Source organism: Mustela nigripes, chromosome 7, assembly GCF_022355385.1.
Source record: "Mustela nigripes isolate SB6536 chromosome 7, MUSNIG.SB6536, whole genome shotgun sequence".
Taxonomy (NCBI): domain Eukaryota; kingdom Metazoa; phylum Chordata; class Mammalia; order Carnivora; family Mustelidae; genus Mustela; species Mustela nigripes.
The window spans coordinates 128,483,971-128,507,668 of record NC_081563.1 but is presented as its reverse complement, the minus strand read 5'-3'; the positions used below and the strand labels follow the sequence as shown (position 1 = coordinate 128,507,668).

General features: G+C 52.8%; 1 protein-coding gene across 1 annotated transcript in view; it reads left to right on the top strand.

The window, feature by feature from the left end:
- The window catches only part of PREX1 (phosphatidylinositol-3,4,5-trisphosphate dependent Rac exchange factor 1), a 177,191-nt gene that overhangs the window by 70,317 nt on the left and 83,176 nt on the right, over positions 1-23,698 (top strand). The window contains exons 2-5 of the mRNA XM_059407188.1: positions 4,594-4,665; positions 8,446-8,568; positions 15,183-15,287; positions 20,893-20,994. Coding sequence (XP_059263171.1) covers positions 4,594-4,665; positions 8,446-8,568; positions 15,183-15,287; positions 20,893-20,994 — 402 coding nt within the window. The remainder of the gene's footprint in view (positions 1-4,593; positions 4,666-8,445; positions 8,569-15,182; positions 15,288-20,892; positions 20,995-23,698) is intronic.

Genomic DNA, 23,698 nt, shown 5'->3' with positions numbered 1-23,698 from the left:
CTGCCCGGTACGCATGACAACGTGGGTGAATGTGGAAAATGTGATGTCGAGTGAGCAAAGCAAGTTGCTGAAAGTGTGTCACTTACAGAAACGTCATAAACTCGCAGAACAATGTTCTTTATCGCTTGTCCATTCACATAAGTGCATTAAATGGGCAAAGGGCATGCATGGGAATGAGGAGTCCCATATCCAGGATGTGGGTGGAGGGGAGGGTGGCTTGCAGGAGGGCAGGTGCACAAGTGCCTCCCCTCTTTCTGCCAGGATTCGTTCCTTCCTGATCTGCACTGAGGTTGATACTCACACGGTACGTGTATGAAGTATATACGGGCGAGGCTTTGGATATGCATTGGCTTGTGGAACCGCCGCTCAGATCAAGTGATAGAACACTTCCAGCACCTCCCAGGGCTTCCTCTGCCCCTTCCCGGTCTGCATCTCCCCCAGATTTGATGAATTTCAGAAAATGGTGTAAAGCAAATTTGGGACAATGTTAAGGTTTGCCAAAGTGGAGTTTGTGGCTGTTGGGTGGATTTTTCTCTGCGCATTTCTAAATCCTTCACCTGTTCCATCATCATCGTCAACAAAAGTAGAGGCGGGCTTGGGCAGGTGTGGGGACAGGCAGCACGACGGCGCGGACACTGCCTGGACAGAGATGGCGGGGCCAGAGCAGAGTCTCAGGCAGCCCTGGGAATCCTGAGAATGGCCTCATCTCTAAGGGAGGTCCCAAGACAGAGCGGCTTCTGGCCGAGTGTTCCAGAGCTGTCAAGGGTTGGACCTGGAGTCGCCCCCAAGACTCCCTCTAACCACCCTGCCTACACGGAGGGCATTGGCAGCGCCTGGAAAAGCCGATCGTGCCTTGGGCAGCGCAAGGGCTGGGCCCAGAGCCCCTGCCTAGCCATTCTTTCCGGGTCACGAGCTGCCCATTGTGTGCCCATCATGAAGGCCTGTTTGCGACTCCTCTGTGGGTGGCCCGAGCCTCTCATTGTCCCAGCACAATAGCGGTAGCTTTGCTTGCTCTAAGAAACCAGGACAGGAAGCCCCGATCTAGGCCAGCACTCCCAGCTTCCTGCTGTCCCCAGCGGGGCTGGGCCAGCGCGGCTTTGTCTCCCTCCAGTCCCAGGAGGCTGGCCTTCCCGGCAGCACTGCCCCTGCTGAAGCATCCTTTAGGAGCGCTGTCCCCGGCCCCTGTGACCCTTTAAAAGAAAAAGGTTAGCAGGCTTTCAGCAGGCTCCTGCTGTGTGTCGGGCACATCCCACCCCTTCCTTTCATTGTTCAGTGCTTTCTGTATGCCGGGCATACGGGGGTGCCTGGGGATGCAGCTGGGAACAAGAGAGGCAAGCCCCGTACCCTCATGGAGCTTCCATTCCCTTTATCCTGTTGTGTTCTGAAAGGTAGGGAGGTCTTGCTGTGATCCCCCTATTTGGGAATTACTAAACTGAGACTCAGAGAGGCTAATGCATTTTCCTGAGGTTACACAGCAGGAAAGAGGAGGATCTCTGCTTAAACACAAACTGTCAGTTTCCAAACCTGGTCTTTATTGTTGGATTGGGGTAAAGGTTTCATTCCAGCCATGTTCCCTTCTTATCTTGGCCTTTCCCAGAGGAACAGATGTAGATTGCCTGACCTCACTCTTTAATAGACCTTTTTTTTTTTTTTTTTTTAAGATTTTATTTATTTATTTGACAGAGATCACAAGTAGACAGAGAGGCAGGCAGAGAGAGAGGAAGGGAAGCAGACTCCCTGCTGAGCAGAGAGCCCTGGGGTCATGACCTGAGTCGAAGACAGAGGCTTTAACCCACTGAGCCACCCAGGCGCCCCCTTTAATAGACTTTTAATGCAAGATGGGAAGGTGGGGAGTGTATGAAGAGAAGGAGGGCTTCCTGGTGGAGGTGCCATTTGAGCTAAGTTCTGATGGATAAGAAGGAGCTGACCCATGTAGATGTGGGGAAGAATATCCTGCTAGTAAGAGCAGCACATGCATAGGTCCTGAGGCAGGAGTGTCTCCTGGCAGGTGGAAGGAATAGAATGATGGTGGGACTGAAGAGCGTTGAGGTGTGGAGTGAAAAAGTGCTGGAAGGTGTGGAGAGGTCAGGGGGGCCTCATGGGCTGAGGGAGGATTTTTTTTTTTTTTTTTTTTAAGCACAGTAGGAAGCCATCCAGGATTTTAAGCTGTGGATTGACAGGCTTTGATTTACATATTTAATAGGATTCCTCTGGTTGTGTGTGGAGAAAGGACTTTGGGGGCAATGAGGGGGAACAGGGAGGAGGTGGTTGCATTGGTCTAGGCAGGACAAGGTGGTGCCTTGGGCTGAGGCAGGGGTGGCTATGGAGGTGGAGAGAAGAGGTTGGATTTTTTTTTTTTTTTTTAAGAAATATTTATTTATTTGAGAGAGCTAGAGAAGGTGCACGCACATGCAGGGGGAAGGGCAGAGGGAGAGGGAGACTCTTCAGGCAGATTCCTCACCAGCATGGAGCCTGATGTGGGGCTCGAACCCACGACCCATGAGATCATGACCTGAGCGGAAACCAGCAGTTGGATGTCCAACCCACTGAGCCACCCAGGCGCCCCCAAGGCTGTTGAAGGCGAAGCTGGTAGAATTTGCTGATGGATAGAAGTGGGGTGCCAGAGAAAGAGAGGCGTGGAGGGTGACTGGGACAGCGGGGGGTTTTTGGCTGGAGCCCCCCCGGCAGGCGGCAGCGGCGTCAGTCCGGCTGGGAAGAGCTTGGGTGGTTTGGGTTGGGAGGGGGGGCGATCAGGAACTAGGATTTGGATGCCCTCGGCGTCTGGGTGGGATGTGTGGAATCTTCAGGGGAGAAGTCCAGGCTGGGGACTTAACTGTGGGCCAAGGCGACTGGCGGAGACTGCTCTGCCCAGCTCTGTGTCGTCGACTTTCCTCCCCATGACCCACTACGTGAGGCCGCAGTGCACCACCCCCAAGAGACCCGAGTCCTTGGCTGGCCGGCACCCGGTGACAGACACCGACATCCTTGGCTGATGGAAAAGGATCTGACAGCCGTCTGTGGATGGTCAGCCTCCTCTTGGCCTGCCTGCCCCTGCTTTTCTCCGTCCGGGCTGTTCCCTCCATCTCCCCGCCACTAGGAGATGTCCCCAGACAAGCATGGGCACAGAGACACACTTAATTAACCTGCATCTGGGCTCTGCAGCGGGGACCCCATGCAGATCCGCATTGCTATAATCAGCTGTGGCAGGGAGGGCACCCGGCCGGGCCACCGCAGCTCCTCATGGCCCTGTGGTTGTGACAGGACTGTGATGTCATTTTCACAGGGGATGGCCTATAGCTGATGCCAGGTCAGCCTGGGTCCAAGTCCTCGAGTGCGGACAGGCCAGGCAGAGTTTGCTGCGTGGGCCTCGGTCTCCCTCGGGTGCATCTCCCACCCCCCTCCCCCAGCCCCCGCGTTCTTATCAGTAGTTTTTCCATCAACAGCTCCATCCCTCCCCCACAAGGGCCAGGCCACCGTCATCTGTCATTTCTCATCAGCACGGCTGCATCCCTCCATTCTGGTGCCCCCCCCATCCTGCTCGACCCCTAAAATCCGGTTCCTCACAAAAACCACCAATATTCTGCTGATATTTAAAAACTGGGAGACTTTGTGCAAAGGAAAAAAAAAAATCTTAATTTCTGGCTTCTGTTGAGAAAAATACCAGAACACCTGGTGGCCCGCCGCCTTCCCACCTGACCACACTTGGAAGGGAGAAGCGGCCATCCCCCTTCGATGGCACGTGCTTGCCAGCTCTCCGCGGTCCCCAACACTCCTTTCTCCTCTTTGTTGTCTGCCACATCACAGAGGACAGAGATGACCTCTCTTCTGAGCCCCTGAAAAAAATGTGGCACAACAGCTGGGGTCCGTCCATACAGCCGGATCCTGGGCACCTGGAACAGAGAATGGGGGTGCTCCCTAGGAAGGATGGGGAGGATCTCTAAGCAGGATTAAGTGGGAAAAGCAGGTGCCGCGTGGCCTGGGTATGCTGCTGTGTTTTTGGTGTGTAAGAAAGGGGAAAAATAAGAACACGGGTGTGTATGTATGTAAGTATGTATTTTCCCGTTTGTTATTTTTCGCATGAAGATTCTCTGGAGGGGGACCTGGGACACGAGCAGCTGTGGTTCCCCTGGGCGGGGGGGGACTAGATGCCCTGGGGCCCGGGGTGCAGGAGAGAGGCTCTTTGTATTTTTGACTCTTTATGTTTTTGACTTTGGAAGGATGTGAGTATGTTATTATTTGGAAGTTACATTTTTGAAAAAGGAATTTAAAAAAAGAAGGGAAGTGAATTTTAACCTGAGAGAGTAAGGAGCACAGGGAGTGCATCTCCCTGAGGGTCGGGCGTTGCTGTGTTCCCCGAACAGGGCCTGAGGTCACAGGGCCTGAGGTCGGAGATGCTCAGTCAACATCTGTTGACTGAATGGGGTGGGGGATACTCCAGTGTGTTTAATGCAGAAGCTAGGTAGGTTTTTTTTTACTCCCTGCCCACGTCCCGTGTCCCTTCTCGGGGGCACTGGAACTGTGGCCCTCCTGTCAGGCCATTGCCGGGAGATCAGAGGCCTGGATGCTCACCTCTCCTTGCTTCTCTTCCTCTAGGCCTTTCTGCATCGCATCCGACAGAACGTGGCCGACTCCGTGGAGAAGGGCCTCACCGAAGAGAATGTCAAGGTGTGTACTGCTGGGCCAGCCCCTTGCAGACGGTCCTGCCGCGGTGTGCCTTGCTCCTCTAGGGGCGAAGCTCAGGGGGGCAGAGTGGGAGGACCACCCCCCTGCTGGCAGCTGGCTTTGCCCTCCCACAGCCTGTGCTCCCTGCGGCCCCTGGGGGCTCTGCGCTTGGTGGGCATCAGGAGGACTCAGCCAACTTGAGACTTCGTCTCCTTGCTCGTCATGGCCATCCTGTCTCCCAGCCTACTCTGTGCCAAGCCCCCTGGCGTGGAGCCAGTGGAAAATCCCTTCCCAAGTGCCCCTGGGAGCGTTGGCACCTCCAGCCGCCCTCTTGGCAGCCCCGGCCTGTGCCCCTGCACTGGGCATTGAGTGGCGAGGCAGAGCAGTTGAGTAATTGGGTCCGGCCTTCGTCTTGGCTGCGGCTCTGGGGAGTTTCGGGAGGACATCAATAGGCCCTCTGTGTGCACGGCAGAGGCCCCTGCCCTGCCCGGGCCTGGCTTTCCAGCCTGATCTCACTCTCTGGGAAGCTGCCTTTAGTTCTTGGGGCTCCGGGGTCCCTGGTCCAGGGGGCGAGCGGGGGCAGCGTGGGGTGGGTGTCAGAGGTCCCTGACTTGCATTGCACACAAAGGGCTTGATCCAGCAGGACATTCCCCCCACATGTCTCGGTTAGTCTGGACAGGAACCTTATGGAGTGTAGTGCTGAGTCCAGCGTCTTGGGTAAGAAAGCTAAGACTTAGATGTAAAGAGAGCCGCTCAGGTCTTGCTGCCCGGATGGTCTCTGACAGCGCTGGCATTTAAGTCTTTTACGCACACACACATTCTTCGTTCAGCAAATATTTACCGGGGACCCGCTGTTTATGATGTGTATTTCTTACAATTGATTTCTTAATTGCAATGTAAAGATTACTAGAATTTTTGAATTTTAACTTATGACAGTTTTTTAAAAATTACTTTTTTTTTTTTTAATGAGCTAAGACTCACATACAGGAAAGGGTGCATTGTGAATGTCAGATGTGATGCAGTGTCACATACGGACATGCCTGTGGACACGACCGCAGTGAGGACGGAGCATTTCCTGCCCCCGTGGGCTGCTCTGTGTCCCCCATCCCCCACCCCATAAATGCCCACTCCTCAAAGCCGAGCCACTGATGAGTTTTGCCTGTTCACGAACTTTATTTAAAAGTGAGCTCTTTCACATCTAGTGCCTTTTGCTCACTGGTGTGTGTGTGTGACATTTGCCCGTGTTGTCATGTGTGGCTGTGACTTGGTCACTTTAATTACTGGGTCGTAATCCATAGTACGAACGTCCCGTGATTTATGGTCTATTCTCCTGTTGACGGGTGTTTGGGTTACTTATTCTGGGCTTTTATGGCCATTCTTATGTATGCCTTTTGGAGGATACATGCTCTCGTTTCTTTTGTGAGACAAATATTTATTCTAAAATTTTGCCGCTGTTCTTTGAAGGACGTTTGGCAGTAGGATCTATGCTGTCTGTCTTTAACAGAAGCCAATTTAACCATGTGAACCAGAAAGGGTGAGAGAGAGCAACAGAACCAGACAGGGCAGGTGACTTCCCCCACCCCCCACCTCCATGATGAGTGTCCCCCAGGGCGAGGCAGAGGAGGAAGACACCTGCTGGCCCCCTCACAGTGCCGCCTTTGAGGAATGGTCTCACCTCTCTGCCTTCCCTGCCCACCCACGGGCCAGCTCCCTCTGCAGACTTTCTGGTGCATTCTGAAGGTTGGTGGGGTTAGTCTTCATTCCTTGAGCTCTTGACTCAGGTGTCACCTTCTCAGAGGGACTGTCCCTGGCCCTCCACTCCTCCCTGGGACTCCCTTCCTGTTTCACTTTGGTCTTTACTTCTTCTGACTTCCCAGAACATTCTATTTTAACTTTTTGTTTCTTGTCCGTCCCTTTCCATTAGAATGTCACCTCTGTGGAGGCATGTGCTTGTCTGTTCCCTGCTGGATCCCCCAGGGCCCCTAACAGTGCCTGGCACACAGCAGGTGCTCGGTCTGTATTTGCTGAACAAATGAGGAAGGAACCCTAGAGGGAACCAGGAACCAGTAGTAACACCGGTTACCCCTGCTGTGAGCCCCAGTGGGAAGGCTGGGTTGGGGGGCGGATCTCCTTACTGGATTCGCTGTACTGGGTTTTAGTTTTTAAACCACGTTGCTGTACTGTGTTTTAGTTTTTGAACCACATGGGTACCTTCTTCAAAATTAAATAAAAAAAAAATGCACCTCATTTTTAAGAAAAGAGGGGAAAAAAGAATTTATGCAGTGAAAAGGACCTTAAGTGAATAACCCAAGGTCTTCCTAGTTCTCTTTCCCAGCGGTCCCTGCAGGTACCAGCTTGACTCTTCATTCAGACAGTCTCTGTTTTCGCCAGCCTAGGGAGAGGAATGGCCTTTAAAAAATTTTTTTTTGAATTTAAATGTATTTTTTTAAGAGATTTTATTTATTTGAGGTGGGGGGAGAGCAGGAGCTGAGGTGGGGCAGAGGGAGAGGGAGAAGCAAGCTCCCCACTGAGCAGGGAGCCCAATGTGGGGCTCAGTCCCAGGACCCTGAGATCATGACCTGAGCCAAAGGCAGATCCTTAACTGACTGAGCCACCCAGGCGCCCCTGTCTTTTTTTTTTTTTTTCCCCTAAAGGAACAGAAATGGGTCCATGCTGGAATCTTGCTTGGCACCATGATCCGCACCCCCACACTTAATAATGTATATTGAAGACCATTCCAGGATTCCATATCTCTATTCACAGAGCTGCAGATTCTTTTTATAGGCTGCATAGCATCTCAGCATATAGAATTTATTTGATTATAACCTGTCCAGTTTATTTAACTATTTTATTTGATGAGTAGGAGTCCCCCTTTGGACATTTGCCTTTTTCCCAGTTTTTTGCTTTTGCAAATAGGGCTGGAGTATGTCCTTGTCTGTCCACCAGGCTCTTCACTTGGCATTATTAACACATTGGTCTGGAGAATTCTCTGCTCTGGGGGCTGCCTGTGTGTTGTAGGGTGTTTAATAGCATCCCCAGCCTCTACCTAGGAAATCTGTGATTGTGGGGTACACAATTGTCCCTGCTCGGAGACTACTGACTGACAGGCTGAATTCTACAATGTAGAATTGCTGGGTCAGATGGTACATGCATTTCAAACTTTGTAGATTCCTAGGGGGGAAAAGGCACTCCTGTATTGTGTGTGCACGTGTACACAGCATATTTCGGACATTTTTCCCCATCCTGTTTTCTTCGGCCACATCATTTTAATAGGTGCATGGACGTACCCTCATTGTTTTAAAAAATCAGCCTTTTGATTGGACGTGCTGGTGGTCTGGCCACGATGAAAACTGTTAAATGTCTTCATATAAAATTCACTGCATGCTGAGTGTGCACCTCGGTTCCACTGCTTACTGGACTGTGCGACCTTGAGAATGTTAATTTACTCTGGGTCCCTGCTCTTCATCTGTAAATGGGGAGTGACAGTCGTCTCTACATTGTGAGCCTGCAGCGAGCCCTGGGTGCCATCAATGCCTGTGAAGTTCTTAGCCCAGGATTAGGCATGAATCCTGCAGAATAAACGTTGACCATATTTTGGTTTAACATTATTTTTATTAGTGGTTAACTGGCTCCAGCCTATCGGAGTGCCCGTTGCATCGTTATATCCTCGCCTACACTCAGGGTTATGGTTTTTTGGTTTTTTTTTCCTGTTTTTGCTTGATTTTGCCCTCCCTCTATGCCTTGGTTAACACGGTCCTTGGGCATCCCCCTCTTCCCTCACAGGTCCTGTTCTCAAACATCGAAGACATCTTGGAAGTTCATAAGGATTTCTTGGCTGCCTTGGAGTACTGTTTACATCCCGAGCCTCAGTCTCAGCATGAACTTGGGAACGTTTTCTTAAAATTCGTGAGTTCAGTGGCCCAGCCTGCCCCTGTCATGGGCTGCAGCTTTGGGGAAGTGGGCTTCGTCCCCAGCTTCCTTGGCAGGCCTGTCTGGGAGGTGGGGCGGTGGGTGGCAGGCAGGCCCAGCCTCTGCCCCCCTGGGAGCGATGGGAAGCAGTTCAGGCCCAGCAGACTGGGTCTGTTCTTACTGGGCTCTCCCTCCCCTCAGTGGCACGTAGTGTGTGGCTCCCATTTCCTCAGGGCTCCCTGCTGAATGCCTGTGTCCTGGGGTTCCCCTGACCTCCTGGTCTGGCAGGGCCCTTCTGCTGCAGAGTGACCAACAGGGGTAGCCGGGGCCAAGAGGGTGGCCTTGGCTCACACAGACCTGAGTGTGAGTCCCAGCCTGGCCAGCCCATGACCCACGAGGGTGTCTTAGGGTACCACTTCAGCTGCCAGTCAGAGAGGCCAAGGCTTTTCATTGGAGCCTCTGTCTTCCTGCAGGATTGCCAAGTTGCTTGGAATGGTGAGGGGATGGTTGGAGGAAGGGGGCCGTGGGCACCCTAAAACCCAACCACTAACTACCGAATTGATTACACACTGACACAGACATTCTCATTGCGCTGGGCGCTGTTCGCAGTGCTTTTACATATTTTCATTCATTCAGGCTTCACAACAGCCTTCAACAGTGTGTACTATTATTGTTCTCACTTTGGACACGGGGGGACCGAGGCCCAGAGAGGGTGAGTCCTAGTGTGACTTACATAGCTCGTGAGAGCTAGAGCCCGGATTTGGAGCCATTGTAATCTGGCCTCAGGCTCATGTTGTCACCATCTTACATGAGAAGTGTCCTGAAATACATATGAAACACTTGCTGTGTCCCCGGCACTGTACTTGGGCCCGAGGTTGCTGCCCTTTATGAGATGAGCTTGTGTTTGCTGCCCTGAGGCTCGTGGGCTGGGGACCCGGGCTGTGAAGAATATAAAATATGGAGGTGACAAGGGCTGACTCTGCTCGAGATTGTTTGAGATTGGGAAGTCAGGCACAGGGTTGCTAGACTGAGCAAACAAGAATACTCAGGACATCTAGTACATTTGGTAAATGACAGATAATTTTTTAGCATACGCATGTCTCATGCACTATTTGAGATATACTAAGAAATGATTTGTTTGTTCATCTGAAATTTTGAATTCAGCTCGGTGTCTTGTGTTTTGTCTGGCAACCCTGGGCAGGGCAGGCCTCTGAAAGGCAATGAAATGGGAAGATCTTGGGGAGGGACATTCCAGAGGCTGAGACTAGGAAGGGCAGAGGCCCCAGACTGGGAGCAGGCACATACGTGGGAGGAAGGCAGGCAGCCTGTTGTGGCCGGAGCAGAGTGAGTGATGGACGGAGGGCAGGGGTGCCACGGGGCGGAGGCCAGAGGGATCTTATTCTAAGAGGTGTAGGTTTTTAGCAGGGAGGTCATATGGTCTGCACATCCCGAGCTGTGTGAATAGGCAGACGAGAAGCTGGGGAAACCCTTGTGAAAGTGAGACCTGGAGCTCAGGCTCCCCTCCGCACCGGAGCAGATGTCTACATGGCCAGCTCCTGCCCTTCTCTGAGTCTCAGGCCTTTTGGGTGTGAAGTGAGTGGTTTGGAGCACATGGCCTCCGTGGAGTATGTGTCACTCTGTGTGACTGTGGACAGCAGCCATCACCTCTGACAATCCTTGAGCCCTCCCCTGGGGCTCACCCCTCTTCCCCAGATGTCCCCATCTGGCACCTGTCCACGTCTTCTCCTTCACAGCCCAAACCCACAGCCACCTGTTCCCCACCCGCCACATCTGTGTGTGCATAACTGCTTGTCCGTTTCTTCTTGGCACGACAATCAAAACCCCATGTGGGGCCTCTAGGGGGAAATTGAACGCTTGAGCTCTTAGCTGTGAAAAGCAGCGTTTCCATATCTGCAGGGTCTCAGGCCTGAGACGCAGCTGGGATGGGGCTCCGTGAAAGGACCGGGGGGAATGGGGCTGGGCATGGTTTGAGGAAGGGGTGTTGCCCATTTGCTAAATTTAACTGCTCCAAGCCTCGAGCCTTTGGTCCCCTGCCCTTTTTTCAAGCCGAAGGAGAGGAGGACGCTGCAGAGCATGTCAGAGAAGGGGCTCGGTGGATGAGGAATGACAAACCTGCAGTGACCTTATCACTCCCTCACTCTCCTCTCCTGCAGCCATGGCAGACATTACTAATCAATCACAGCATTCTGCCTCCGGGCTCCCCAGGGCAGCTCCAGAATCCTTCTCACCAGTGTTCCAGCCAGTGCTTGTTCATCGATTGGGGTTGGCATGTGAAAACAGACAGATTTGCTTCTGCTTTCTGGCTCAAACTTTTCATCGTACAGATGGAGATGGACAGGGAGACCCTGTCACTTCGCCAGACTTGGGTCCAGTTTTTCATTTTCCTCCCCCTTTCAGAGTGTGCATTTATGAGGACTGTCTTCATTGGAAGTGACAAAACTACCAATTCAAATAGGTTTAAACAAACGAAAAAGACTTTATAGTGCATACGGCACATACAAATGAAATACTCCAGTGAGTGGGCTTTAGGCATAGCTGGATCCAGGGCCCCATATGGTGGTGTTTTCAGGACTTGGTCTGTATCTTTGGGCCCTAATTTCCTCTGTGTTGGCTTCATTCTTTGAGGGCTGTGTTCGGGGGGTTATTTTATGCCCCATAGGGTGGGAGGGGTGACCCTCGGCAGTTTCAGGCTGACACTCTGCCTGCTACAGCAGGGATGGATCAAAGAGAGCTTCTCTTCACGGTAATTCCGACATGAGTCTTTGAGGGCTGTCCTTGCCCAGCTTGGGTCATGTGGCCATGGCTGCCAGGACAGGGAGCTCTCTGGTTGGTTTGACTTGGGTCATATGCTCACTTGTGGTGCCTGGGAGTGGAGTGGGGTCTGTGGGCTCCCAAGTGGAGGAGGTGGATCCCAGGGGAGAAATTGGGGGCCATGACTGGAATAGCGGGGAGTGGCTGCTTGGGTAAAAGACAAGACATGGTCCCGCAAAGAGCCCGGGACAGAGTCGCTATAGAGCAGGGTCATCTGGAAGAAGCGTGGGGCTGGCTGGAGGCCTGTTGGGCTCCTCTCAGTTCCTCTTCGTGCTTTCTTGCTTTCATTCAGGGTGCCTGCTGTCCCCACTAGGGCTCCAGCAGAGACCCAGCAGATGCAAAGCCTGCCCCCGTGGAGCTCGCAGTGGCCTGGGGCAGGGGTGGGGGGCAGGGTGGAGGGGTGGGAGATGGACAGTGCACAGCTGAGGAGTAGCATGTCCTGGGGGTCTGGGCCTTCTGCATTCCCTGGATTCGGCCCGGTCCTTTCCCTGGTGGCCTGTTCTCAACCTGTGAGCCCACTCGGCTCCCTTCCTCCCCACTCTGCCCGCCCCTTCTTCCGCCATCAGAACCGACCCGCTCCCTGTTCCACCCTGTCATAGACCTGTTCACTGTGGGATAATGAACTTGCCAACGTCCTAATAGTGGTAGTAACAGCAGCCCCAATAAGAACAGCTAATATTTAGTGAGCCCTCGCTGTGGGCCATTTTCGGCCTTTACGGTGTATTCACCCAGTAACCCTCACAACCACCTATGGTGGAGACGCTATTGTTGTCTGTACCTTCTGGACAAGAATGCAGGGGCTCCGAAATGTGACAGACACAGAGCCGGCAGCCTGGGGAGCTGGACTCTGAATGTGGCTGGAGAACTTGCACTTGAGCTTACAGGTTGATGCTGATAGAGCCCCGGAGGCTCCTCGGGTGGCTTATCTATAAATAGGACTGATAGTAGGGGTCTGTGGCCCCAGGAAAGGTTAAGGTCTTCTGGCTGCTGAGCAGTTTTTTTCTAGAGCTGGTTACATACTGTTGGGACCTCCTGCTGCCATCCCTGTGCCTGCATTCAGAGCCCAGCCCCCGCTGTAGAGTCCTGCAGACCTTCTCTGCAGGAACAGGCTCCAGACAGGCCCCTTTCCCCCTTCTCTGCAGCCCACCTCACCGTGGTCTGCCCCCAGAGGCCTGGCTCCCCGTGTTTCTGGCAGACCCCTGTCCACATCTTTTTCCTTGCTTGGGTGAACCCCTGCAGTCCAGACTTGTACTGACCAGTCTCCACTGGCCTCAGGGGTCCCCTAGGCTCACTGGAGACAGTGGAAATGGAAAGAGGTCTGCTTGGGCAGTGTGGGGGATACTGGGGTCCCCTCTTCTCCTTCCCTGTCCTCATGGATCTGCAGGCACCGGCTGAGGGAGGAGGTCGTCGGGGGTGCGGCGTGTGTTCCTGTGTGTGCGCCAATGCGGGCCGTGGTGTCTGGAGATGTTGCTTGTGGTCTTATGATATTATAGAGTGTTTAGCTGCTCCTCGGAGTGTGTGTCAGGACGGCTTGTCCTGGATAGTTGTGACATTGTTTGTTTCGGTATTTTTCTCTGTTGATTCATGTTTATTGGTTGTGTTGTGTAGCCTAGACTTCTAAGGATTTTGAGATGTCTTATAGAGTCCACGTGTCCCTGGCACTGACCTCCTCATTCTCCGTGGATCATTTACCTCACCAGCCGCTCCAGTAAGCGGGGGGCTGTCATGGTGTGTGTTGTGGATGAGGGAACCGAGGCAGACAGAGGTGAAGCAGCTTGCCCAGGGCTCTCCACTACTCAGGGAGCACGGGGCTGGGCTTCTGACCCAGGGGGTGTAGTTCTAGAGTCACTCTAAGCTTGTCCCCATTATCTCTAGCCCCCGCTCTGAGCTTAGTTTGTGGATCTGTGGCTTGAGATTTGTCCGCTTTGGCCTTTTCCTCCCGTCCCCATCTTTGGCTGTGACCTGGAGCTGCACATCAGCAAGGGGGCTCCAAGGGGTCAAGCCCTGGCGCTCCCGCTTCACCAGGCATGAGCCCTTGGGCCTGTGACTTGGCCTCTGTTTTCCCCTATGACAGTGGGGAGATAGTCATTACCTGTCAGGTCGTGGTGAGGAACGCCTGAGTGTCCCTGCATTCCAGGAGGGCAGAGTGTGGCAGGGACCAAGGGGTTAGCACACACTCTGCCGTGTTGGCCTTTAGCTGTGGCTGTGGGCCCTTCGCTGCAGAGCACATCTGCTCAGGTTGTGCACTCACTGCCCCAAGAGCTGGGTTGGGGCAGGCTGGAGCAGCTTACTGATTCTGAAACCCATCCTCCCTCCTCTTTGGTTTGCTCTTTCCTGCAGCTACTCCATCGGCAGGGCGACAGTAGCTTTGTTTAGAAGCAACATGACTGGCTGGCTTTGCTAGGCCACCTCTTCCTTCCTTAGCTTCTTGGGGTCTCCTGCCCAACCCTCAGCCCGAGGTGGAAGCCCTTCAGCCCTTCCTGTCCCGTGGCCTTACCCAGGACATCCTTATTTAAGGTTTGGCAGGCTGGGAGGTGGTGTTCTGTGAGCCTTTTGGAGCTGAGGATGCTCACTGCAGAGCTTCCTGTGAGTGCCGGAAGCCCTGACTGATGGTTAGAGACCTGGTGACCCACAGGTGACCTCTAGATTGGATGGAGTCCAGCTTCGGGCTTAGGGGCATTTGGAGGTCAACAGAGCTATCCCCTTGCCTCAAGAGTGCCACTGCTGTGTAGCAGCGACCAGGGCTCTATTCCCCCCCCGCCCAGCCCCCCAAATTCCTGAGCCTTCTTTAGATTTTTCAGGTTCATATATATAAGGCATTGCACATGGTAGGTGTTTAAAATCCAGCTGGTTAGTACATGTTCACTGAGGCCCTACTGTGTGCCAGCCACTGTGCCAAAATCGGAGGCTACCTCAGTGAACAAGATAGCTGTGGTCACTGCCTTCAGGGAGCTGACTGCTGTGTGGGAATAGACAGATAAACAAATAATCTGAATCATTCCAGATTATACCTGTCTGGCTGCTTTAGCTAGGGTCGCCCAGGTGTTGTTTGAGGAGGTGGAATCTGAGTTGGGGAGTAGCCAGGCTTGGGGGGAAAAATGTTCTGGGTTGAGGGTATGGCAAGTGCAAAGGCCCTGAGGTAGGAATAGGCTGGCAAATACGAGGAGTAGCTGGAAGCCCAGTGAGATGAGGTCAGAGAAAGACAGGGTCACATTATCTGGCCCTTGAAATTCATAATCAAGTGTTGGGTTTCTTTTGTAGTGCAGTGGAATACCACTGGGGGGTTTTCAGCAGGGGGGTGACACAGCCTGACTTGAAATTTAATGCAAAGGATGGACATTTATGGAGCACTTAGCATATGCCAAAGCCTTACGTTTAACTCATTTAATCCCTCTAACAACCCCATGAATTAACTGGATAACTCCACCTTCCTGATGAGGAGGTGGAGGCACAGAAAGGCCAGGGAACTTGTCCGAGTTCATACTTAAATGCAGAGCCAGGATTGCAAGCCCAGGCCTCTGGCTCTGAGTCTGTGCACTTGACCCTGGGCCGTGCTGCTTCCTGAAAGGTTACTCAGGCTGCTGGGCGCAGACTCAGGGCAGGAGTGGAGGCTGCGAGGCCCACAGTGAGTGGACGGCACCCTATCTGAGGTTCCTCCTGCTCCGTGGTCGCCCAGGGTCTGGGGCTCCTCCCAGGCTGGCCCAGCCATGGACGCCTATCAGTGCATCTCCTTTCCCGCCACGGGCTCTCTCCCACAAGACTCTGTCCTTGTCTTGCAGAAAGACAAGTTCTGCGTGTATGAGGAGTACTGCAGCAACCATGAGAAGGCCCTGCGGTTGCTTGTGGAGCTGAACAAGATCCCCACTGTGCGCGCCTTCCTTTTGGTAAGTGTGCTTTTTACCTTCCCTTCCACTCAGCCCAGGCTTGTGAATCTCTGGGTACAAGAGAGCTTCCCGCCGACCCGTGTTGTGTTGCCTGGGTTAGCTGCTCATAACAGCTGGGGTAACTCTGGGATCACCAAATGTTTTCTATACAGGGCCAGATTTTTGCCTTTTTGAATCACGCACTCTCTGTCACAGCGACTCTGTTTTGCCCCTAGATCATATGCAAAGGAGTGAGCATGGCTGTGTTCCAGTAAAACCTTATTTACAAAACAGGCAGCGGGCTGGATTCTGCCCTAGGGCCACGTTTGCCAACTCCTGATCTAAAGTAACGATCCTAGTAAGAGTGGCAGCAAATGGTAGTAATGATTGTATGCTTAGGATTATTTAATTATAAGCAAATGAAAACCCAGTTAAAATTGGCTTATGCCCCCAATTTGTTTTTAAAGATTTTATTTATTTATTTGACAGACAGAGATCACAAGTAGGTAGAAAGGCAGGAAGAGAGAGGGGAGGAAGCAGGCTCTCCGCTGAGCGAGAGCCCGAGGTGGGGCTCAATCCCAGGACCCCGAGATCATGACCCGAGCCGAAGGCAGAGGCTTAACCCACTGAGCCACCCAGACACCCCCCAAAATTTTTTTTATGGGTTCCCTTTTCTGGGAAGTTTAAGACCCAAGAGGGTTTCAGGCACAGCAGAATCTAGGTGTTCAAATATGTCATAAGGGATGTGTTTCTTGGTTCTGCTTTTCTCTGCCTTGGCTCCATTTCCAGGGAGGCTTCCCCACGTGGTGCCAGTGAGGCTTCTAGCAGCTCTGCTCTTACACCTCAGAGCGGAGCAACTTTGAGATAAGAAAGTTCCTCTTTCTCTGTAGATAACAGCAGAAATCCTGGATCTGATGCTCATTGGTTCAGCTTGGCTCAAGACCTTATCCCTGAACCAATTGCTGTAGGTGGAGGGTTTGGTTGTTGCTCTGATTGGCCACTGCTGGAGCTGGGGGGTGGAGTCAACTCCACCCATACCACAGGCCCTAAGGGTGTGGAGCCCTAAAGGACAGTGGGTTTGCACTTGTGTGTGTAGGTTGGGAAGAGACGTTGGTCAGGCCCTTGACGGGCTTCTCTACAATTGCAGAGAGCTTCGCTTGTGTAGAAGGGTTCTCATCTGTGATTTCCTTGAAGTTTTACCAGCCACTGTATATTGTGTGTGAGTTAAGATACACATTTGTCTGCTCTGCTGACATCCCAAATAAAAGTGGTTTAAAGAAGGTACACGTTTATTTCTCTGTTGTGGTAACAGCACGGATGTAGACAGCCTGAGGCCGGGGTGGGAGCCCTAGTGTCTGGGGCCCATGGCTTGGGCTGGGCGCTCACCTCTGTGGTCTAAGTTGACGTCTCACAACTTCCACATTTGGGTAGTGGCGTGCAGGAAGGGGGTAGAAGGAGGGCCTGCCCTTCTCCTTTCAAGGGCACACAGGAAGCTGCCCATATCTCTTCTACTCATGTCCAGGACCTCGCCACAGAGCTACACCCGGTTGCAGGGGAGGCTGGGGCATGCATCTGGGTGCCCAGATGAAAATTCTCTTGCCGTGGAAGAATATAGTAGGGGACATCGCGTGGCCCTTGCCAGCAGGTGATTTTGAGAACTCTAAAATTTGGAGTGACTTCCCAAAGCGAGCATCTCATGGGTTCGAATCCTGATCTCTCACTTCTAGATCCCCTGCTCATTCCGTCAAAGACCAACACTGCCACCCCCAAGCTCGGTTTTATTTCCCAGCAGAGCATAGAGAATAAAGCACAACGAGTAGAACAGCTGACACAGCACAAGGAGTGTTAGGCGTGTGCCCAGGGGGCCACCCTGCACAATGAAATTCTTACCTGCACATCTCCCTCATGCACAGTCTCCAACAAAGAATTTCCAGAATTTGGATTCAGAATGTGTGTCTCCTTCACTAGTGCGCTCGTGTTGCTTGGTCCATTTCTGGGGAGCACCTGAGGAAGGGCAGATGGGTGTCGAGTGTCTTCATGCTCACTGATGCTGTTGGCCACTCTTAACCTGCGTCCTCACCGTTTCAGTTTTGTACTTACATTCGTCAAAGAGTCGGGGCCAAAAGCAAGGATAACGTCCTGTAATACGGGACCACGCACGGCCATGCTTCTGTGATTGACCTGCTGATTCGAGTCCGGGAGTCCCTGCTGCCCAGGCTCTAGGCTCCTGGCTCAGGGCCCCTCTTCCTGGGGGTGTCCCCTGGGGCTCCTCTGGGTCTTGAGAAGCAGGAAATGCCGGGATGGTGTGAGCAGGGGTGTGGGAAGGGAAGGGCCCCACTTCCTCTTTCCTTCCTTCTTCTCTCTCCTGCGGTCCTCCAGGTGGGCCCAGCTGCCGTCTTCTAGCAGCAGCTCCACGGGGCTGGATCAGGCAGGGGGAGGACACGGGCGGTGCCAGCCCATGCATCATCTTCCTCCCTCCTTGCTGGTGTCTCCGGCTTTTGGCCGCTGACAGAAGAGCTGTCTCAACCATGGGCTGTTAAGATGTTGGGAACAGACGGGATCTGGCTTTCCAGTCAGGATATGTTGTGTGCTCGCTGAGAGATAGGATGGGGACTTCCTCATTCTGTGACTTAGTTTTCTTATCTGTAAAATGGGGTAATTTATTCATTTATTCATTCATTCATTCATTCATGCTAAGTCTTGGGGTACAACAGTGACCGAGGCAAGGAAAGGCCTTGCTCTCATGGAGCAGCCATTTTAGTGGGAGAAACTTACCTGCCGTGTCTTGGGGTGTTACATCCTTTCAAGGAAATACAGTAAGTTAAGGATGGCAGGATGTTTGGAGGGAATTAGGGTGGTGGCTGCTATTTTAGATTGGTCGGTGGGAAAACCGTGTCTTACATGATATTTAAGCAGAAACTTTGGTAAAGTAAGAGAGAGAGTCAAGGAGTATTGGGAGGAAATCATTCCAGGGAGAGGAATCGTACATCCCAAGGCCCTGAGGTAGGAGAGTGTTTGATGAATAGCAAGAAAGCCAGGGTAGTTGGATTGGAGAGTCCGAGAGGAAAGTGGGAGGAAGTGAGATCAGAAGAGAGAAGCCAGATAATGGAAGGAACCTTTAGGCAGTGGAAGGGATCTGAGATTCTCAAAAGGCTTTTCTTACAGCGGGATGTAGCGACAGGCACTAAATGCACTCATCGTGTGACCACTCCCGTGATCAATCCTGTGAAGGAGCAGCATTGAAAGAGAGAATTTCCAAAAGTTCTTCCCATCGTACCGGAGCGTCATCTTGCTAGAACAGTGAATGGCAGCTCTGTGTGTGTTTGCGTTTTGCACACCACCCCCCCGGCCCAATGAAAACAAAGTAAAACAAGAATTTGGAGTGTCTGGGGAGAAGTGTGGTTGGCAGTTTTGACACTTATGTGAAAACCCCTTGATCCTGGACAAAGAGCCAGACCCTTCCCCTGCCGGGTCCTCGGGGCTTTTGGAAAGTGCCCCCCTACCCCCAGGTTCCCCTCTCTCTGCCCGGAGCTGACATCACCAGGACAGCTTGTGGCGAGCCCTGGCTTGGAGGACAAAGGCCTGAGTGTGAGCAGTGTGGGGCCTGGCATCTCCCAGCTGCTGCTGCTCGGATACCCCCTCTGTGCCCCGGGGGAGGTGCGGGGCTCGGGGGTCGTGCAGCTCCTGCCAGAGCAGGGACCTGGGCTCCCCGGGGTTCTGCTTCTCCAAGGAGAGGGCCCACCAAGCTCCCTGCAAGACAGTAGCTCTGGGTCTCGGACCCATCCTTTTGCTTCTGTGTGCCACTTTCCCGTCTGGAAGAGGGAGATAATGTCCCCGCGTATCCTGGGGCCGTGAAGATGAACTTTACATGGTGGAGCACAAGGTACAGGGCCTGGCACGTGGTGGTCACAGGGCATATGTTCCCTGGGCTTGCTTTCACTTGAACATAAGCAAGGATTGTGTCTGCCTTGTTGGGCAGGTGCCCCAGCGCTTGGAACCGTGCCTAGCCCATAGTCCGCACACAGTATATATCCACGGAACGAATGAATGAGGGAATGAACGAGTGATGGGATGAGAATTCTTTGCTGTGGGAGCTTCTGTGTCATTAGCAGTCTGCCCGCGCGGTGTCGAGGAGGAAGACGAGGACTGTGGGGTGGGCTGGCAGGTTGCTCTTTCCTTGGTGCGTCCTTCATCCTTCCTGTGTGCATGTGAGCACGTACGTGTGTCGCGGGCACATAGTAAGCCTGGGACAGGATGGCAAGGAGGTCACAGGACGGGGGGCGGTGAGGACTCAGTTCACTTTCCAAATCCTGTTACCCTCTCTCTACAGAGGTAACCAGCCCCTGTTAGAATTTGGTTTATTTTTCCTCCATCCGTGTCTTTGTATTTGACGACAGATGTGTTCCCCACAAACAATGCCTAGTTTGGTTGTGTGTGTTTTTAAAAGCTTTGTATGAATGGGTTTGTAGCAGCCACATCCTTTAGTCTGTGTTGCTCCGTGTGGTGCCCGACCCCCCGTTTCCCACACCATGGACTGTGGCACCGTCTCGCCTAACAGGCATGTTTTTCCATCCTTCATTTGGTGGCTGTTTAGGTTGCTTTCCATTTTGTGCTGTCCCACATGAGGCAGGTCTGAATGTCCCTGTTCCTGTCCCCTGGTGTGTGTCTCTGGAAGTTCGTGTAGTTCCTACAGACCAGGACTTAGCACACTATTTTTTTTTAAATTTTTAATTTTTTATAAACATATAATATATTTTATCCCCAGGGGTACAGGTCTATGAATCGCCAGATTTACACACTTCACAGTACTCACCATAGCATATACCCTCCCCAATGTCCATAACCCCACCCCCTTCCTTCTCCCAACCCCCCTCCCCCCAGCAACCCTCAGTTTGTTTTGTGAAATTAAGAGTCACTTATGGTTTGTCTTCCTCCCAATCCCATCTTGTTTCATTTATTCTTCTCCTACCCCCTTAACCCCCCATGTTGCATCTCCACTTCCCCATATCAGGGAGATCATATGACAGTTGTCTTTCTCCGCTTGACTTATTTCGCTAAGCATGATACCCTCTAGTTCCATCCATGTCGTCGCAAATGGCAAGATTTCATTTCTTTTGATGGCTGCATAGTATTCCATTGTGTATATATACCACATCTTCGTTATCCATTCATCTGTTGATGGACATCTAGGTTCTTTCCATAGTTTGGCTATTGTAGACATTGCTTAGCACACTTTTGTAAAAAGCCAGATAGTGGTAGACAGTTCAGGTGTTGGCTGTCTGTTAAACCGCTCATCTGTGTCACACTTGCTCGGAAGCAAGCACGTGCAGGTACGTAAATGAAGGATGTGGCCGTGTTCTAGTGAGACCCTGCTTGCTGCAACAGAGAGCTGTGGGATTTGGCCCAGGAGGTGGGGGGGGGGGGGGCGGGACAGGTTGCTAGGCCCTGATCTAGGCTTTGTGCTGGGTGACAGATGATGCATATTTCCATCTCCTCTCGGTGTTGCTAAACTGCCTTTAAGGTCTGCAGTTGTGTTTTGAGAGTGCTTCCCCTGCTTATTTGAAGGTGGCCAAATGCCTCTGCCGTCCCTGGTGGGTTATAATGAAGGTCCTCTGTCCCTTTGCAGAGCTGCATGCTCCTGGGAGGCCGGAAGACCACGGACATCCCTCTGGAGGGCTACCTGCTGTCTCCGATTCAGAGGATCTGCAAATACCCGCTCCTTCTCAAGGTGAGACAGTCACCCGACTCCTTTCCCTGGATTTGAGGAACTGAAAGCCCAGCTCTGACTGGCTTACGCAAAAAGCAAAACTTGGTAGTTAAGCGGCTGAGACGTGCAGGGACCGTGCTGGCTTTGGGCCAGGCTGGAGCCTACCAGGACCCTGCCTCTTTGGGTTCAGTTCTGCTTTATATTCGTATATGATAGCAGATGGCTGCGGTCCTCTGGCCGCACACCTCGTCAGGTTCAAGGGCAGCGGGAAAGCCTTGAACCTCTCTTCTAGTAGCTCTGACTCTTCGGCTGTCTGTGGCCAGAAGAATGTGATGTTCTGAATAGTTTGGGCCCAAGTCACGTGGTTTAATTTGGACCAATTACATGAAGCCTTTGCTTGTGCCATTCACTCATCTCCCACGTGCTTAGACTCACACTTAACCCCGGAGGCGAGGCACTGGGCACTGCGGGGCTCTGATCGGTTGAGACCTAGTCTAGGGCAGTGCACTGAGTGTGTTATGTTCTAATGGGCTGATACCAGGATCAAGTGCTCCCTGCGTGATCCAATCACACTGAGCAGATGAGCTCTAAACGGTGCCGACTTACGGCATGAGCTCCGACCTCCAAGCCTCACATGATCCTGTCGGCCACAGGCCCATGGGTGGGGGATGCAGGACCTCCCCATCATAGCCCCTGCTGTTTGTGGAAGAGGCTGGGGGCTGCTGACTGGGCCCAGTGCAAATAACCAGCCACCTGCCATCTTTATCTTTGATTTGGTCTCGGTGGGACCGACTTGGGGAAGGTTTGCTGCTCGTGTGGCAGCCCAAGAAGTCATAGTTCTCAGCTTCGGAGTCGGTGCCTGGGCAGATAGATCTTCTGCTGGGGGGATGGCTCTGCCACCGCCGCTGCTCTCTGCCCAGGGTTTTCAGTGCTTAGAAATGGCGGCTTATTGGCCCAAGCATCCCCTGGCTCCATCCCGAAGGCCTTGCATCTGACAGCTGTTCCTTAGGGTCCCCGCTGGGGGATTAATGTGGCTGGTGGCGCCTCATTCCTGCACCTGTCTCTCATGCATGGGGCCACATTCATCCGCTCCATGAACTGGAAGGCGGGGGGGGTGGGGAGGATTACTAGGGCACTCTTGAACTTGACTTTCTGCTGGACAAGGTGGGTGACTCTTGAGTCTGTGAGCTGGACCAGACCCTCTCTGGGGCCATCAGCCCTGTCCATGACCACAGGTCTGTAATGTGTGCAGCCACGGTTGGTGGGACGAAGTTCTCTCTGGCCCTCCTCTAGCCTGCTGCTGTTTGTTTGTCCCCGGGATCTCAAGAGGACCGTCTGTGGTGGTTCTCGTAGTTGCTTTGACCCTCAAATGTTTGAAATGCTGCGTGTAGCTGGCTCTTCTCCTTGGTACAGGAAAAGCTCCTAGAACTTGCAAGTTGCTAGCCTGTGAATTGAATTGGACATATAGATCTGCTTTGTTTGATCCGTTCGGCGTGTTCTCCAAACTCAAGTCGGTTGCCAGCCTTTAAGAGGTAGTACTCTGTGGTGGTTTAGGGCAGGGGTTGGCAAAGCGGTGGCCCGTGAGCCAGATCTAGCCCATGGCCTGTTTTTGTACAACGCATGAGCTGAGAATGATGGTTACATTTTTTAAAGCCTTGTTTAAAAAGAAAAGAAAACCCAAAAAACAAAGAAGAATATGTGACAGAGACCGGATGTAGCCAACAAAGCCTAAAATATTTACTATTTGGCTGTTTACAGAAAAAGTCTGTTGACCCCTGGATTAGTGCCAGGCTTTATAGCCAGCGGCAGCTTGAGTTTGAACTCTAGCTCCGCCATTTACTGGCCGCCTGACCTTGGGCGAGTTACCTTCCCCGGCCTCAGTTACTCAGCTGTGGTACAGGGTTTGTGTTGGTACAGACAGGGCTGTTAGGACGGTTGAGCATTTCCCCCTTAATTCTGAGAATGACGTGATGAGGGAGGCTCTGTGATTAGCCCCACTGGAGAGACTGAGGCACAGAAGAAGGGGCCTCTTCACCGTGAAGTAGTGGGAGCCGTGATTTGAGCCCATTCTAGAGGCCCGCCCTCTGACCACGAGGCCGTGCTGCCGGTTGAGCACTTTGAGGACTCAGGCTGCCAAAGTCCTTGGGTTTTGGGAACGCCGACCCTCTCCATTCTCTAGGTGGGGGTCTGGGACGGTCGGTGGCCTTGTGTTTTGTGGCTTAGTGGCTGCTCCGTTCTTTTCTTCCTGGGGTTTCAAACCTGGAGCATCTGACCCATTAGAAGAAATGCCAGCTCCAGCCCCAGCGCCCAGCCAAGGCCCCCTAGGTGTTAACCCTTTGGTTTCTGGATCTCAGAAAAGTCCAGGGTCTCAACAGGTGCTTGGAGTGGTAGTTTCCATGACGTATTTTAACAACCAGCAGAGTCGGACCTGTGTGTGTGTGTGTGGGTGTGTGTGTGTGTGTAGACTCAAAGCTCACAACGGCAGGCTCAGGCATTTCTGAGGCCCGCTTAGGCCCAGGGGCTTCCGTTTGGCCTGGTGGGACTCTTGGGCTCTGGGTTCCCGGGAGAGCAGACAGGGAGGAATGGCACCGGCTGGCAACCCGACGGGGAGTGACTGCCCACAGGAAACGATGATGAAGCCAGGCTGTGGCCTTGCTCTCCTGACCAAATGGCTGTTTACTCGCTCTGTTTCCTCAGTCTCCAGCTGTGTTTATCTGGAGCTTCG